Source organism: Rhipicephalus sanguineus, chromosome 1 (genome assembly GCF_013339695.2).
Source record: "Rhipicephalus sanguineus isolate Rsan-2018 chromosome 1, BIME_Rsan_1.4, whole genome shotgun sequence".
NCBI lineage: Eukaryota > Metazoa > Arthropoda > Arachnida > Ixodida > Ixodidae > Rhipicephalus > Rhipicephalus sanguineus.
In genome coordinates, this window is record NC_051176.1 from 288018616 (window position 1) to 288034288 (window position 15673).

The 15673-nt window shown below is 43.1% G+C and overlaps 1 protein-coding gene across 4 annotated transcripts in view; it reads right to left on the reverse strand.

Moving 5' to 3' along the window:
• Positions 1-15673, reverse strand: part of LOC119379212 (protein O-GlcNAcase) — a 57122-nt gene that overhangs the window by 37433 nt on the left and 4016 nt on the right. For all 4 annotated transcript variants that reach the window (XM_037648438.2, XM_037648435.2, XM_037648436.2 and 1 more), the window contains 4 exons: positions 10637-10767; positions 10341-10509; positions 5548-5646; positions 4569-4844 (listed from right to left, as the gene is read on the reverse strand). In XM_037648438.2, coding sequence (XP_037504366.1) covers positions 4569-4844; positions 5548-5646; positions 10341-10509; positions 10637-10767 — 675 coding nt within the window. The remainder of the gene's footprint in view (positions 1-4568; positions 4845-5547; positions 5647-10340; positions 10510-10636; positions 10768-15673) is intronic.

Sequence of the window (15673 nt, forward strand, 5' to 3'; positions counted from 1 at the left end):
AGCAATTAATTCGTATTAGCATGTTAGCTGCCTTTCGCCATCACACCTCCAAGCATTTCCGGTGCTTATCTGTAAAGGCATTGCCACACTCCTGCAGTGACAGTAGTCCCTTCAGATTCTAAGTATGCATCACCGCATGACACTTGTCAGTGCGGCAAAGTTGACTTTTGGAATCTGCTACGGCCACAAATGGATTGACTCGCGAAAGTATTGGTTCGAGCCCGCGACATTATCCACGTGACAGCGGTGGTGGCTTCAATAGGTGACCGGCAAAAGAGCGAGGAATTGTGGGACGCGTCGTCTGCTGCCAGTTTCCGGTTTCCTAGCGTGACACTTCTTGCGTTTGTTGTTCCCACCCGGGTTTCGTCCGTTCTTTTCTTTTTTGGCTTGGTTCTTTTCCTCTGCATATATATATACATATATATGTGCGCTTCTCGAATAAATTTTAGTTGAAAGAATGTGCTGCGCCCTTGTCATCTCGCTCGTATTTTGTCTAGTTTTTGCGCTCAATACCGTTATAAATGACATGTTTCAACTTGCCCAACTAGCAACGTTGTTAAGATCTTTAAAATAACGCTTCTCACGTGCAGCAACGTATCATGCAATAAAAACTGTTCTCTGTATCGACTGATTTGCTAGCAAAAAAGTTACAGTACCCGCGAGCAGCAGAAAAGCATTGCATATCGTTTGTGAGCAGCAAAAATATCCTTAACTTTCATGGCTTGCGTGGCTTGTTATCATTGCAATCACGTTTAAAAGGGACACTAAAGGCAAATAACAATTTATGTCAGAGTGAAAGCCCAATGTATGACAACTTCTAAAACGGCAATATTATCAACAGCAGGGCCCTACTTACCGAGAAATTAAGCTAAATGTATCACATGATGAGCGCCACGAGTGGGACATTTTCGAAGTGATCCCGATGACGTAGGGAAGTCGGCCTACAATAAATCGCTAGTAATCAAACTAGCAACAGTAAAAAAAGAACATTCCGAGCATCAAAAGACGTAATAAAATGCTGTTTGTTCGTTTCCGCTTGATTCATGGAAAACAAAACCTCCGTGGTGTTGCCATGGGGAACAGCGCGCGTGGTTCAAAGGTTTCGTTTTCGCCGAACTGTGCCTCGTCCGTCTCAGTGGTAGTTTCGGGATCGCGTACTGCCGTGCGTGTTTTGCGCGCTCGTGAAAGTCGCTCTGACAGAAAGTTCGACAAAATGCCGCATGCGTGTGATATTGCCGGATGCCCGAATGGTGCACAACGCCAGTGCTGCAGCAAGGAAACCGGTGTGTCTTTTCACTGGGCGCCGCGGAATGAACCCTTACGCTCGAAGTGGCTTAGTGTCATGCCATTGCGCCAGTGTGGTAAACAGTCAAAACCTCTGCGTGTGTGCTCGCTGCACTTTCGTACTGAGGATTACGAGACCAACTGCAACTTGGTGACGGCTTTGAATGTGCCCATCCGAGCAAGTCTTTGCCGCAGCGCCGTTGTTGCTACTGTGGGTTCCGCTACTTCCGCTCGGCTGCTACTAGTGTCGGCGGCCGCGCAGTAAAAGCGGGCAACGTTGGGCACGGCAGCAGTGACGTATGAGAGTCGTATTTTCAGGCGGGAGATTTGAAGCGCGCTAACGCGATGCGGACCACTAAAAACGTGATTTTATTTCAAAATAAGGACTTCCTTGGCACAAAAGCAGCACTACGAGGTTTCTGGACCGCTATTTCAACAATCAACGTCGACTTAATATTTGCCTTTAGTGTCCCTTTAACCAAAACACAAAATCATCTTCTAAAGCGTTGAAATCGCTTAGACGTGGACGGAGGGTAGACTTTTTTTTATGGAGCGGAAAAAAATATCAGGTTTTACGTCCCAAAACCATGATATGATTTGAGAGACGCCGTAGTGGAGGGCTCCAGAAATTTCGACCATCTAACGTGCACTGACATCGCACAGTACACGGGCCTACAGCATTTCACCTCCATTGAAATGCGCCCGCCGCGGCCAGGATCGAACCCACGACTAGTATATTCTAGGCGCTATACCGTAACCTTCGGATCAGGAGCCGAGCACGATAACCACTGCTCCACCGCTCTGGACGGAGTGGACAAAAAAACCCGTGCGTGCCGCTGCTCACCCGCGTGGTGTGTCGAACCGGAAGCCTCCGCATCCCATAGTTCCCTGCGATTTCTTATTTTACGGGTCACCTATTAAGTAGTTTTCGAGCGAAAAATCAGACTTCGAAAAGTTTCAATGTCCGAAATTTCATCAAACATTTCTATGCGTCGTCTCTATGGGGCTGGTGGTGGTGGCACGAAAGTGTCTGAATTTTCCAGCACATCCAAAAAATCGAGACCGACTAATCGAGCAAGTCTGAAAAAAAATTTTGCGTCTCAGAAATTAGTCGGACTCTTTCCCCTATGGTGTTCATCCTACAGTGTGCATTTTGACTGCTTCCTGTGAAGATCGTGAAACCTGGAAAGTTAACCTTTCAAATTTCACAATTTTAAATGCTTGCAAGGTTGCATACTAAATCCTTGGATTTAGTATGCAACCTATAAGGGCAGTGCCACTTATAGTATAGTAGATATTTTTTACTCCACTGATTAACACTATAAGTGGTCTAGAAGTGTAGGTAATATTTTCATTAGTGTGATTTACACAATGGTGGGACCTGCATACTAGGGATGGTTGAACACAGGCACGTAGGCAAAGGGGTGTTATCTGAAGTGGCTGAAGTTTCTGACAATGTGTTGGAAGATGAGGCCTACAATGGCTTTAAGTGCAGTGCAATAAACGTATAGTCCGTATCCTGTACCTAAGAGGGGTGATGGTTGTTTTTTCTGACAGTGCTGAAAAATACATGACCACTCATTTATAAGTAATTTAGTGTATGTCAAGTTATGGTCCAGTTGGCCTACAGTGCTATTATTTTTAAAGTTGGCACCATGGGTTAAGGGGGAACGTGGCAATGAAAACTATCTTTGTTATTTATTGAGATAAAGTGATGAAATTTGGCATGCAGATGTGATATTTTGTGCTGATATCATAACTGATATCGATTTTGAACTGTCTGTTGTAGTTTTTGAGTTACAACACTTGATAGACTCTCATTGTCATCCCAAAATTAATTAATGAATTAGACATCAAGATTGATGCCATCAAGATTTTTGCATAAGGATATTCACAAGGGCCCATTCTGTGCTGTAATGCTATTGGTTTACTTTTTAATGTTCAAATGAGCACACACAAATATTTTTGAAATTTCTTGTACATAATGTCTTACTAACAACTTTTACAAAAAGCCAATTATAAAAATCTGTATGATGTGCAGACAAATATGGACAGCTTTACGGCACTCACCAATGTCTCAGGATCTAAGCACAAAAGACGGAATGGTAATATCTTTATTTGTTGTGAAATGGCACAGGGATGACTGACAGCAACTGTTCAAAAAATGAAAGCTGAGAAAATGGAGCTCAAAGAAAATGGAGCTAAAAGCTAAGAAAATGGAACTCGGAAGGAAGCTGGTTTTATTTTTCTTTGGAGAAATGCAGCTTTGCGGCTATCTTGAGCTCTATCTGTCCTCTTTATGATGACACCAATATGGTGGCACTGTGCCAAGGGAAAACTAGAGATTTGCATTTTCTAAAGCCCAATTTCTCATAGTTTTTGATGACAGCACACTAGTAAAATGCTTTTTTTTTTTCAACTTCTACTGCTTATTTTGGTCTAATATTTCATTATGACTTAAAACATGGTCTCAGGATTGCAGAAAAAAATAAATTGAAAAATTGAACAATTCAACCAAATTTACCATTCCCATTGCCACGTCCCCCCTTAATATTTATTTAAAATGGCATGCTTTTGATTTGTTATGGAACATGTTACAATGCCAAATAGTTACGCTCATAGAAACAAATATGCTTAGTGAAATTTATATAACTTGTTGCTTGACCTAGCATTATTCCACAAAAAAACATGCCACTCAAAGCAAGTGCGGGGGGAGTGCATTGTATTTGGTTGCAAATCACATTAAGGGTAATGTTGACTGTGGTTGAAAGAATATTCAATAACATCCTTGATGTATAATATTTTTCGCAATTGCATAGTTGTAGGTTGAGTAACAAGGACATTACATAAGCAGATAAGCCAACTTCTTTCTGAATATTGCAGTGAAAGTAAGTTGCCTCATAAGAGCTCCACAACTCTAAAATTGCACATCCACAGCAGAAATGTTGATCCTAGCCAGTATGCGATTCTAGAGGCATTGGAAATTTGTAGATGGGGAAAGAAGCAGTCATTTGGGCTTGACAGTGCAATCGTGCCAATGTCAACTAGGGCAATATAGCAGTGACAAGCCACCTGAGGCCTCCACACCTCTCAAACTTGTTTTACAACACCACTGATGATCAACTAGGAAGCACAACAGCCAAGCACCAAAAGAGCCACTCTTGGATTATTTATGCCACCAGAACAGTTCTATTAGCCAGAGTATCAATCAATTTCAAACAAACAGTGTGCATGTGTAGGCAAACAATTTACTACAAAAAAAAAAAAAAATCTTGAAGACTCACTCAGATCCGTCTTGCCATCACTGCTGCATTTGCTCCATTGGGCCAGTGTATGAACTGGCACAAAGTTGGCCTCATATTCGCAGTTGGGGTTGGACAAGACCCCACGCAAATGAGGTACTAAATCTGTCGACCGGCCACTATATGGTCCCAAGAACAAACGCTTCTGGTCATAGTCATTAGCGTGTAGGTTGTCCCATATCACCGGGGGCCGACGCAGCACTTCAGTGAGCTCCTGGATTGACTGGACTGTTATTGTTTTCGAAATCACTTTGTTCCCTGAAAAAAAAAAGAAAAGTATTGCGGAGATGAAGGAAGCACGGTGTCATCTCATTAGGACTGCACTAGAGTGAAATGCAGCAGCAAACCCCACACACACTTGAGATGCGAGAAGACAAATGACAAGAAAATGCACCGACCAAGGTATCTATAGATAAAGATTTAGAGCCAAGATACCTCACAAAGACTATTAACCGATTTACTTTTTAGCGCACAAACGAACAAGGACGAAAAACAACGAGGACGTTGTTCGTTTGTGAGCTAAAAAGTAAACATGAATTACCAACACGCCCAAGCATATGCACTTTCTATTAATTGAGTAAATCTTACATGCAAAAGCTATAAATAAAATGTGGTAGTATGGTAGAAAGTTGGGCTCATCGAGAACAGAGAACAGTGTTTATCTGAGCTAGTTGGCTGCACATAGTCGTAGGATTTTCAGCAAAGAAGTCCTCATGAGGACAAAAGAATGATACAATGTTGGTGTGTCATCTCCCTTCTGCCCTCTTCAGTGCTTTCTACTGGAAATCCTTACAGTTTGAAAAAGTTTTGAAGAACGGTGTGTATGGGGGGGAGGGGTGCTCCTTCCATGTTCTCTTTTCCATGCTCAGCAGTACACACTAACCACTCAACCAATGGCTGTGTGTAATGAACTACACAACAAGCCCATGTATTATGGCCTTTCTACAAACAGTTTTCTTACCTGTCCACATTATGTCTATTCCCGGCATCAGCTTCAGGCCAATAGTATTCAGGTACTCGGAATTCTGAACATTCGGAACAGCCCTGGCAGCACAATATTCTGAGAGAGAAAAAAAGTGAATGCGATTCATATAGCAAAATAGGAGTACACAATGTGGCCAAAGGCAGTGAAAAGATTACCATCACTAATAACTGCTGGGATTTTACCACCAACCGATTGTTATTGATCCACAATATGATAATGAAGCACTCCATAGTGCGGGAATTGGGACTAAAGGACCCCTGACATCAAAGTTGAAACCTCGAGTTACTTGAATTGCTTAACTTTCAAGCATACTTCTGACCGATTATTAGTGGCGAACGTTGCCTTTAAGATATTTTAATTTGGTTTTGAAGTGAGCGTGAGTGCTCATCTGAGTTAGCTGCACCTCGCGACATCGCACTGGTACAAAGGTTTGCGGGGTGCACACAATACCACGACCGGCACCCGGCGAGGGCTATTGTTCCTCACCTCTCTCTCTCTCTGTTGTCGTGCTGCTCTCGAGGTAGTTTTTGTGAGGGGACTGGTTTAACCCATACCGAGGCACCTACATCGTTTCAATCTCTACCGCGCGCGGAGCCCCATTTTGAAAACTGCGCTTTCAATGTCACCACAGCTTGAGTGCATGTGATCTTTGGCACTACCCCGCATGGGGCGCTAGTTTCTTCTGGTTTTTAGGCGGGCGTTTTGAAGTGACACTAAAATTGTCACAATTAACTATGCTAGCATTGCTTATACGATACGTTAGAGCATTTACAATTCAATTTAGGGATTACCAGGCACAAAGCTACAAATTATAGTAAAAAGTCGCAAACAAAAATTTTACTGTCAGGGGTCAATTAACTATTATTTCAACATTCGACGTCAACTTAATATTTGCCTTTAGTGTCCCATTAAGTCGACATCGATTGTTGAAATAACGGTCCAGAAACCTCGTAGTGCTACTTTTGTGCCAAGGAAGTGCTTATTTTGAAATAAAATCACGTTTTAGTGGTCCACATTGCATCAGTGCATTTCAAATCACCCGCCTGACAGCAGTGTTTCTCACGTCACTGCTGCCGTGCCCAACGTTGTCCGCCTTTACTGCGCGGCGGCGTGCGCCATTCGGGCATCCGGCAACATCACATGCATGCGGCATTTTGTCGAACTTTCTGTCAGAGCGACTATCAAGAGCGTGCAAAACACACGCGGCAGTACGCGATGCCGAAACTACCACCAAGACGCGACCACGTGAGCGAAGCAGGGCGCCGGGCGAAGCGCAGTTCGGCGAAAACGGAACCTTTGAACCATGCGCGCCGTTCCCCATGGCAACGCCAAAGAGGTTCTTTTTTCCATGAATCAAACAGAAACGAACAAAGGAAAGAAGTGTTAATTTCAAGGGCTCGTTTTTTTGTTATACACAATATTAATGAGAACTAACAGACAATAATGCCAAGGAAAGTATAGGGGATGTTTTTAGTAATAAATGTAAGGTAATTGTGAAGAAAGAAAAGTGGACGAAAAGATAGCTTGCCGCGGGCAGGGACCGAACCTGCGACCTTCGAATAACGCGTCCGATGCTCTACCAACTGAGCTACCGCGGCGGCCATCCCCCCGTCCACTTTATAATGTATATGTGTGCATTTAAACGTGGGAGCGTCAGTCAGCGCCGCCAGTAGCCATGACTGGCGGCGCTGTAGCCATGACGCCAATAGTCATGGCTACTGGCGGCGCTGACTGACGCTCCCACGTTTAAATGCATACATATACATTATAAAGTGGACGGGGGGATGGCCGCCGCGGTAGCTCAGTTGGTAGAGCATCGGACGCGTTATTCGAAGGTCGCAGGTTCGGTCCCTGCCCGCGGGCAAGCTATCTTTTCGTCCACTTTTCTTTCTTCACAATTACCTTACATTTATTACTAAAAACATCCCCTATACTTTCCTTGGCATTATTGTCTGTTAGTTCTCATTAAGAAACGAACAAACGGCATTTTATTACGTCTCTTGATGCACGGAAGGTTCTTTTTTTATTGCAGCTAGTTTGATTACGAGTGATTAATTGTAGTCGAACCCTCTCACGTCATCGGGATCATTTCCAAGATGTGCCGCTCGTGGCGCTCATCGTGTGATACGTTTAGCTTAATTTCTCGGTAAGTAAGGCACTGCTGTTGATAATATTGCCGTTTTAGACATTGTCATACATAGAGCTTTCACTCTGACATAAATTGTTATTTGTCTTTAGTGTCCCTTTAACACCCGGCGTTCCTCAACGAGCACCTAAACCTAAGTACATGCGTGTCCTTGCATTTTGCCCCTATCGAAATGTGGCCACCACGGCTGGAAATCGAACCCGTGTCCTTAACCCTAAGAGGGTCAAAGATGTACACGTACATCATCCGCAACAGCCACAAGACTGTCAAAGACGCACATGTACGTCATGCCTGTATATTTAAAATGCACGCCTTTTCCGATCATTTCTCTTGCTTGACATGTGCTGCCATGCTGTGGGAATATGTGGAATTTTTTCTTTGCGCCGATGTCTCTCCCGTATTTTTTTTATGCTTTATTACAGCGGTGTGCTGACGAGTTTCGGTTTCGTTCTTCGGCCGGTTCCCACTTGTTGCACCCCCAAAACTGATGGCTTTCCAATTTATAATCTCTCAAAGCGTGACCATTTTGTTACTCTCGTTTATTGTTCCCTGAGGCCCGATTACGCCTGTTTCCTACAGGCGCTGACTGACACAAACGATGCCGCTGTGGTTGCGTTACACGTTTCAGGGATTCACAAAAACCGTGTCAGTCTCCTTGGCGACAGGTTTTGGACTTGTTTTCACTAGTGATGCAGAACTATCGATGGTGCTATCGATGCTATCGATGGCTGAGTCACCATCGAACTATCGATGGTAAAAAATATCGATAGCGCTATCGATAGTAAAGTGGATGGTACTATCGACAGTATAAAAACAACAGCACGAACTGATTGCAACATGAACTTGGTTCCCCACACGTGGTACATAGTGGAGCCGGAGGAGCAGGCTGAAGGGCAAGAAAGTTGACATGATTATGTACTTCACCAGAGTGCTTTGCTGACAGATGATCATAAAGTCAAACTGTTCAGCTCTAGCGGAAAGGAAGCAGTTGTGTGGTGGAACTGTGCGGCTTCAAATTTATATTGCATTTTATGATTTCAAAATGAAAAAAAAAATAATAATAATATCAAGAACTAAGTTTGTAATTGTAAGGTGTAATTGGTTGCTTTTGAATGTGAATTTATTGTTGGACATATTCCGCCATTTTCACTGCCAAAATAATTTACTTCTCTTGCCAAAAATTGGTCATAAATTAAGCGAAGCTTATAGTAGGCTATCGCAAATATTTTGGCAATATGGCCGGCCAGAAACCGCACCATTATTCACACCCCTATCGATAGTTTAGTCACGTGGTTGTAATGGTAAAGAATGCTGCAGCAAGACTGCGTAATAGGCAGCCCTTTATTTGAGTGAACTTGTACCCAGAAAATGAAAATTCAAAATACAAGCGATACATGCTGCGTACTGATAGCAGTGAGAACAGTCGACAGCCGTCGAGCAATCTGCCAAGCGTTAAAGCGCGTCAGCTTTTATACAAGTGCTATCAAAGCTTCCAGCATTATTGCTAGTGGTTGCATAAGCTGTCGAATAAAATGGACTACTCGCATCCGGCGCATAATCTTAATAGAATGATCTAAACAATTGTGAAGCTTCTCAAACATTGCGGCGCGGTCCGCGTCAAACGTTGCTAACAGTCTTTGTGCGTTAAACCCAAATACATCAACCGATTGCGCTATTCTTAGTTCGTCGATAGTAGTACAATCGATAGTTCGTTTACACTATCGATCGTTTCAAAGAAACTATTGATGCTATCGATAGTCAATTCACCGATAGTTCTGCATCACTAGTTTTCGCTTTCTGGACACGCTCACAACTACACAGTCCTCCTCAGTGCACTCACCCGTGCAGTTTGCTTTCGCTATGGAAGTGCACACCGGTTTCCCTGCCGTAAGTGAGTGTATGAGAATCTGAGTAAATGTCAGCCTGTCATACGAGTTAAGACTCAGATATTGATATGTGAGCGTCATCTCAAAAGCGTGCGTGGTGAGACGATGCTGAGTGGATCAAAAGTGGATTTTCTCCCCCCATGTTTCCACTTAACGCCACTTCGTGCCCTTATTTTTGTACGTCTGAACTACAGAGACGTTTATTTCAACGCATATCTTTTTAACAGTCATATAGGTTTTTTTTAGCATTTATCACTCACGAATAAACCATGAGTATGTAACAACCCAAATGATTTTTTTTGTCACTTTACGGTCTCCCAAAAAAATTTTAGACAATCTTATTCTTATATAGATTAATCTGAAGAATTTAATTTAGCAATAAAAAAATACACATTTTTTTGGACGCATTCCGTGAAAAAAATCGACCCTCAAAGGTTAAGCTTTGCCGTGCGACACCTTACCTACTAAGCTACCAAGGCAAGCAGATTGATCACCAAAAGTAGCCGCATACAGCCTTGTGGACTGTTGTTTAAGAAAGCATTAATAAACAGTTTAAAAGAATTTTTACCACTATAATAGCGTCTCAGCTGGTCACACATACGAATTCTCAGTCAGTTGCTTTCATCGCAGTCAGGCAATTTCTACCTGGTTGCTGGGAGGTGTGCAATATCACAGGGGCATTCATGGCCACCACCACTGTTTACACTTAACACTGAGAGCAGGGAGCAGACACTCACCTGTTGGACAGAAGATAAACTTGGGCTGATTCAGCTCCTGGTAGACTTCATTGGTGACAGACACTTGGGCGTGTGCAAATGACTGGAACACCTCTTTGTCTGTCTCACTGATCTCTGGCTCAATGTCATCAAAGAGGAGTGCGAATGCACCACATCCAAACTGAGCCACCTGCACAATGTTAGTAATCAGAAAGACAATACATAACATCAAGTTTTGTTTCCTTCTGTCCAATGCTCACCATGTTACAATACAGCAGTGAAAATAAGTTGTGCAGAGTGGTGCTACTATCCCATACCTGCTCTAGCTTCCTCTTGAGGCAGGAGACTTCTTTTGAACTAGAATATGTGATGTCTAGACCAGGTGATAGGGCATAGTAGAAGTTGACTGAGTTTTCCCTAGCTGCCTGGATAAGGTTTGTCAGGTGCTCTACAAAACAAAGAAATAAAAAATGCACTGGAGTAGAAGTCATAAGGAAAGAAAAAAAGAGCAAAATAACTGGTAACACTAACTCAACTATCAGATGACTAATAGCCAGAGAGACCATTAATAGCAATGCATAAGCAAAAAACAAAAAACAAAAAAGAGAAAGACTACAGACAGAAATAAGAGTGGGGAAAAAAGCAGAAAAGAAGAAAATTACAAAATTTACAAAAACCGCTGATAAAGCAGCAGTTTTTCTGTAGCAAAAATCTAAATGCAATTCGCCTGGTGCGCCACCGATGGCGGCTCTGCGAACGGCACTCCGGTGACGCAAAGGCGGGGATTCGGCTTTTGTAGTCTGCTAGGCTGTGGCTAGAACAGCAGGATTTTCATTATAGTTCGCTCACGTCGCACGGCGTTCCTCGACTACTAGCTGTATTTTATTGTAATGATAGTTCTTTAGATGGCTGCTAGCATTACAGGAGGTTAAGAAACGTAAACATTTAACGTATCTTCTATATACACAGAGCCATCATGGTCAGGATCATGCCACCAAATTTGTAGCATCACTCACTGGGCTGGATTGCATTGAAATAGCTTACGTGAAAGCGCGAACCTCCCGCCAAGCGAGTTAAAGAGAGTTTACGCTGCTTTGGAAGCGAAGTGTGATCAATTTTACGGCTTATTCGCAAAAGTTAGCGTTATGTAAACAGATTTGAACGAAAGTTCACACTCCACTCCCAATTGTAGTCGTGTACAAAAAATGTTTGCTGACAAAATAAAATTGACAACTTAATCAACCAGCGTGTTATTGTGGACAACTAGCATAGATTGGGCGAGTTGGATGCACATTAAACTTGTTACACATACTATCAACTCCGAATGAAACGCCAGCAGTGGAGCGCGTGGTACAGTTCGCTCCCTTATGATTAGAGATAGATATGCGTATTGGTAAACAGCAGGAAAAATATGCGAATATGTCCATGAAGAGGAGAAAGAGCCCTTTCCCACCATTCTTTTGGCCCCTTTGGCTGGATAGTGCTATTCTTTACCGCACTGTACCAAGAGTGAATATTTTAAAGTGAAAGCTTTGGATTTTTGATCAAAAGCGAAAATTCACCGTCAGCGTCCCTAGTCGGCAGCGTCAACACGAGTGATGCAAAAAATCATCACACGATGACTCCACCTTATGACGTCCTCCTGACATCACAGACCGCCAATATTTGTGACGTCATAATGTCAAGTCACATGATGACATAATCACATGACATCGTCTGTTTGCATTGCCTCCGTGATCGGTGGGTCGATCACTGAGCTTCATTTATCTACGTTAGTATGATTACACTAATTCTGTTCAGCATACTTTCAAACGACAAGAAACGAGTTGGCAAACGATTTATTAACATATGGGTTAAAATATGCTGAAAAAAACTCCGCACAACCTACGAAATATTTCATATCACTGTCGTGCATCCCCTTTTGACACGTGCTCTCAACCTTTTTATTTCTTTTTTAAAACATCAAGTACTTACAACATGTTTACACAGCAGCTGCTGAAAACTTAGGTTTAAGTAAAGGTTGTTGCCTGTAACGACCGTTTAATTTATTTGAATGACATCACACGTCGCTTGTCATGCGCTTAAAACTTCGAACAAAGGAATTGAATGGAAGGAGCAGGCTTGGCAACCGAACATGCGCAGCACGCTGTATACGTATATTGCGCTTTAATGCAGACACGGTAGCCGAAGCCCGAACGCTGAAATCAGTGATCGAAAATGTGTCGGAAAGTCATGTTGAGTGCGCCACAGCCACAGGACAATCGCGAAAAGAAATCGTTGCCATACATGCAGATGTACACATTGATGGCTAGCAGACGACGCCAGGAGCTATCGACACTGAACGTGCTCCTGACGGCAACTCTGCTCGATTTCGCCGGGCATTTTGCGTGAACATTCAGTACAAATTGCTTTATGAACTTGCCCACTAATGTTTCAATAGACAGTTATAGTTTAGCGGGTTTAACGGAATAGCGGGCTTACCGGAATAGCGGGATCGAAGTGTGCATGCGCAGTACCGTAAACGACCTGTAGCGTTTACCGTACGCACGCTATCTTTCAGATTTAGCGTTAGCATGTTTGCGTGGTTAACGTAGTGTACGTAAACATGGCGGCGGTTTTCGATGCCCGCTTCGAACTGAATTTAGCGTTGATGTGGACGGATCCACTTCTTTCGTAGCAAACGACTGTGCGAAATGGCTTCGCTTGCCTTCAGGTAGCTTCGACGACACGGTATTACGAATAACTTAGCGTAGTTTTTGAGATCGCTTCCCATTTCGAACATCCCTAGGCCTATCTAGAAGATCGGTGTAAACAAGTCTGCAACATGAAAATTTTCGCTTTTGGTGCTTAGTTCATATTTATTTACTTTTATTTTCACCAAAAAGAGGAGTAATATTGCTGCGTGCGGGGATACAGGCGAGAATTCTCGGTTTTTTCTTTTCACTTTTTTTAACGTATTCACCCTCCTCCAGGTGGCGCCACCGTCCCAGCTTGGGCACGTAAACCATCCCGTAAACGTTATCCCGCTAAACTAAAACGCGCTGTCGGCAACGAACGTTTGCGGCACGGTAACGCTATTCCCTTAACCCCGCTATCACGCTAACGCTAAACTATAACTGTCTATACTATAACTGGCTAAACTATAACATGGCGGCGGTTTTCGATGCCCACTTCGAACTGAATTTAGCGTTGATGTGGACGGATCCACTTCTTTCGTAGCAAACGACTGTGCGAAATGGCTTCGCTTGCCTTCAGGTAGCTTCGACGACACGGTATTACGAATAACTTAGCGTAGTTTTTGAGATCGCTTCCCATTTCGAACATCCCTAGGCCTATCTAGAAGATCGGTGTAAACAAGTCTGCAACATGAAAATTTTCGCTTTTGGTGCTTAGTTCATATTTATTTACTTTTATTTTCACCAAAAAGAGGAGTAATATTGCTGCGTGCGGGGATACAGGCGAGAATTCTCGGTTTTTTCTTTTCACTTTTTTTAACGTATTCACCCTCCTCCAGGTGGCGCCACCATCCCAGCTTGGGCACGTAAACCATCCCGTAAACGTTATCCCGCTAAACTAAAACGTGCTGTCGGCAACGAACGTTTGCGGCACGGTAACGCTATTCCCTTAACCCCGCTATCACGCTAACGCTAAACTATAACTGTCTATTAATTCGAGCAGGAGAGACTGGCCGGTAGCGTTGAGCAGCCTTCATGTAGCGAACGTACGCGCGAAGAGCGGCACCAGAGTCCCCTCTCTGACGTCACACGCGAGAGGGCTCCACTCAAAGATCTCTAAGCGAATAGAAGCTTGCTTGAGTTGCATTTGCATATGCCTAAATAACAGTAATATGCATTGCAATTTTATATTACAACAGTGTTGGAATCGCAGCAAAATGAAGCCATTAGACAAGTAAAGCCATTCCTCTGTTGGTTTCATGTGGCTGTGGCTAACAAAAATCATACCCCTTGCTTCCCTTTTGCATTCAACAGCATTTAAACATATAGCTTGATAAACTGTGCATCAGTAGAGCTTCTCCTGAACATAAGTAGGAGAAGCAATTACTGCACACAAGGAATGAAAAACAAAAAGAGAGAAAAGAATTACCACTCATCTGAAGTGCAGTTATCCAGTTTTAGAGCTAAAAATGTACAACAAACAGGATGGCTTGCCATCATAATCAGTCACGGCAAAACCACTTTGAAGCTCTTAATGCCATCATAGTAAAATGATAATACTGTCAAGTCCCGAGCAAGTGCCCCCTTTCAGCAAGTCGAAATTACCAGCAAAGTAGAGTGGGGGTGCTTTCCCGGAACTGCACCAAAATTCAAGATGGCGGCAACAAAGTTTTCCCGCCAGAAAAAAACAAGAGTGCATGTAGACTTCCTCAGAGGTCCTGTCACTCTCATTCATGGCACAGTGCATTACGACAGCTCACAAACGCAATGGCAACACGATCAGACCGTGGGAAGCATGGCATAAAAGCACCTTTGATAATGAGCAAACGCAACAGCTCTAAATATTTCACTATGTGGCATATTCTCTGGGAAGCTACCAGATGGTCAATGCCATTCTACACGCGACATCCAACTTTCCTTGTGTGCACATGTATAGTCGTGATTACTATGAGCTGGAACAATGAAATGACCTTTTAAGCTAAGAGCTGCTAAATGCAGTTGGCAAGCACCAAAGTTCATGACGCTAAACGCTCAAGCAGAAAGGCATCTCTTGCAATTCAACATGTCGCGTTCATATCAGCGCATTACAAGTAATCGTTAAACAAAAATGAATTCGGTGTTCCAGCTTACATTAGTACATATACACATCCAGTGTTCACAGAAGACAGACTTTCAGTTTACTCCAGTTGGCTGCGATTCGATCAATCAAGTACAAGCAAAATATGTCAGACCAGTGCATGCACCATGGTCTGGTATGCACACTGTGCTCTGCAGGGACACTGTATGTGTGCTCAATTCTCATGCCAGTGACAGAAGCCAGAAAACTGCACTGGGTTTCGTAAAGCTACGTTCAATTGACTTCGTCACTTTTACAGATAGATACACTGCGCATCTTCGGGAACCCTCTAATCGTCCATACATGAGATGCATGTGCATGTAATTACGTTGACATACCATGATCACGGCAATGGCACAAAAGCTCCTTACACATCCATATACTAATTGTTGTACTACATGTAGACTGAACTCTGGCACTAGTGTCTACAAAAGGTGCGCTTTAGCATGGCAAAGAACCTTATGCATTCTAGAACACTGTAGATTGCAAATGATGGGTACTACATGAATTAGACTTAACTTGGTCTTTCTGGCTTCAATCGACCTTGTGGCTTTGCAAGTTAC